General features: G+C 43.8%; 1 protein-coding gene across 1 annotated transcript in view; it reads left to right on the top strand.

Annotated features, from left to right (window-relative positions):
- Positions 1-2,500, top strand: part of pkd1a (polycystic kidney disease 1a) — a gene marked incomplete at its 5' end in the record, with an annotated part of 125,725 nt that overhangs the window by 14,080 nt on the left and 109,145 nt on the right. Inside the window, 1 exon segment of the mRNA XM_042316071.1 lies at positions 924-1,110. Coding sequence (XP_042172005.1) covers positions 924-1,110 — 187 coding nt within the window.

Below are 2,500 nucleotides of genomic sequence, written 5' to 3'. Positions count from 1 at the left end.
TCTGGAATACAGTGGCTAGTAGTCTTAAAGTAATACTTTAGTCTGGAATACAGTGGCTAGTAGTCTTAAAGTAATACTTTAGTCTGGAATACAGTGGCTAGTAGTCTTAAAGTAATACTTTAGTCTGGAATACAGTGGCTAGTAGTCTTAAAGTAATACTTTAGTCTGGAATACAGTGGCTAGTAGTCTTAAAGTAATACTTTAGTCTGGAATACAGTGGCTAGTAGTCTTAAAGTAATACTTTAGTCTGGAATACAGTGGCTAGTAGTCTTAAAGTAATACTTTAGTCTGGCTGTCACATATTAGAACTTTCTCAGATATATATATATATCTGTCTTCTCTCTCTCTCCTCTCCTCTTTCTCTCTCCTCTCCTCTCTCTCTCTCTCCTCTCCTCTCTCTCTCCTCTCCTCCTCTCTCTCTCTCTTCTCTCTCTCTCTCTCTCTCTCTCTCTCTCCTCTCCTCTCTCTCTCTCCTCTTCTTTCTCTCTCCTCTCCTCTCTTCTCTCTCCTCTCTCTTTCTCTCTCCTCTCTCTCTCCTCTTCTCTTCTCTCTCCTCTCTCTCTCTCTCTCCTCTCCTCTCCTCTTCTCTCTCCTCTCCTCTTCTCTCTCTCTCTCCTCTTTCTCTCTCTCTCCTCTCCTCTCTCTCTCTCTCTCTCTCCTCTCTCTCTCTCCTCTCCTCTCTCTTCTCTCTCCTCTCCTCTTTCTCTCTCCTCTCCTCTCTCCTCTCCTCTTTCTCTCTCCTCTTTCTCTCTCCTCTCCTCTCTCTCTCCTCTCCTCTTTCTCACTCCTCTTTCTCAATTCATCACGTTTTGTTGGTATGAGGAGGTATTATCTGGAAGGAAACGGCACATAGAAACAGCACAGTGTTTACAACAACATGGATCTCTCTCCTCTCGTCCACCCCCTGTCTATGCCCCCCCCAGCCACTCCATATTGTCCCAGAGATGCAGTGTTCCAATGCAGTGTTACGGACTCGTCCCAGTGCTTCCAGTTGGTTCCAGGGGAGTTCAGCTGGTCCGAGGCCAGGCGACAGTGCTCCTCTACAGGGGGAGACCTGGCCGTGGTCCGCACTGACCCGCTACGCAGACGGCTGGCCGACAGAGTCACACAGTGAGTAGTGGGAAGAGGAGGGGTGGGGGCTGGTGTATGTGTGTGTGTGTGTGTGTGTGTGTGTGTGTGTGTGTGTGTGTGTGTGTGTGTGTGTGTGTGTGTGTTGGCTGGTGTAGCTGGTGTAGCTCGCTATCTGTTTCTCTGTTTATGGCTTCCTACAGTGAGACATAGTCACACACACACACACACACACACACACACACACACACACACACACACACACACACACACACACACACACACACACACACACACACACACACACATACATACATACATACATATACACACACACACACACGTTCAAAAGCTTATTTTTATTGGCCAGTCTGAGATATGGCTTTTTCTTTGCAACTCTGCCTAGAAAGGCCAGCATCCCGGAGTCGCCTCTTCACTGTTGACGTTGAGACTGGTGTTTTGCGGGTACTTTTAATGAAGCTGCCAGTTGAGGACTTGTGAGGCGTCTGTTTCTCAAACTAGACACTCTAATGTACTTGTCCTCTAGCTCAGTTGTGCACCGGGGCCTCCCACTCCTCTTTCTATTCTGGTTAGAGCCAGTTTGTGCTGTTCTGTAAAGGGAGTAGTACACCGCGTTGTACGAGATCTTCAGTTTCTTCGCAATGTCTCGCATGGAATAGTCTTCATTTCTCAGAACAAGAATAGACTGACGAGTTTCAGAAGAAAGTTCTTTGTTTCTGCCCATTTTGAACCTGTAATCAAACCCACAAATGCTGATGCTCCAGATACTCAACTAGTCTAAAGAAGGCCAGTTTTATTGCTTCTTTAATCAGAACCACAGTTTTCAGCTGTGCTGCCTTTTAAAGTGATAAGCTTGGATTAGCTAACACAACATGCCATTGGAACACAGGAGTGATGGTTGCTGATAATGGGCCTCTGTACGCCTCTGTAGATATTCCATAAAAAAATCAGCCGTTTCCAGCTACAATAGTCATTTACAACATTAACAATGTCTACACTGTATTTCTGATCAATTTGATGTTATTTTAATGGACAGAAGGACATTTCTAAGTGACCCCAAACTGTTGGACGGTGGTGTAATAGACACACTCTACTACTTGTTTAGTTTATTTCTTGTTTTGGTTGTTTTTGTTTTTCTCCTCCTCTATCTTCCTCCATCTTGTCTTTCTGTTTAAAGAAACGATCTTGTGGTATTTGTTTCATTCGCCCGTTGTTGACATCGTTGTTGACATCGTTGTTGACATCGTCCCAAAATGTTTTGCTTGTCAGCTATCAAGTTTTCCCGACATGTAACTTTTAAAATGCAGAAATCATCCATGTATGTATGATTATATTACATCTATGATTATATTACATCTATGATTATATTACATCTATGATTATATTACATCTATGATTATATTACATCTAT

Source organism: Oncorhynchus tshawytscha, unplaced genomic scaffold, assembly GCF_018296145.1.
Source record: "Oncorhynchus tshawytscha isolate Ot180627B unplaced genomic scaffold, Otsh_v2.0 Un_contig_8889_pilon_pilon, whole genome shotgun sequence".
NCBI classification, from domain to species: domain Eukaryota; kingdom Metazoa; phylum Chordata; class Actinopteri; order Salmoniformes; family Salmonidae; genus Oncorhynchus; species Oncorhynchus tshawytscha.
This window is presented reverse-complemented; position numbering and strand designations above follow the sequence as displayed.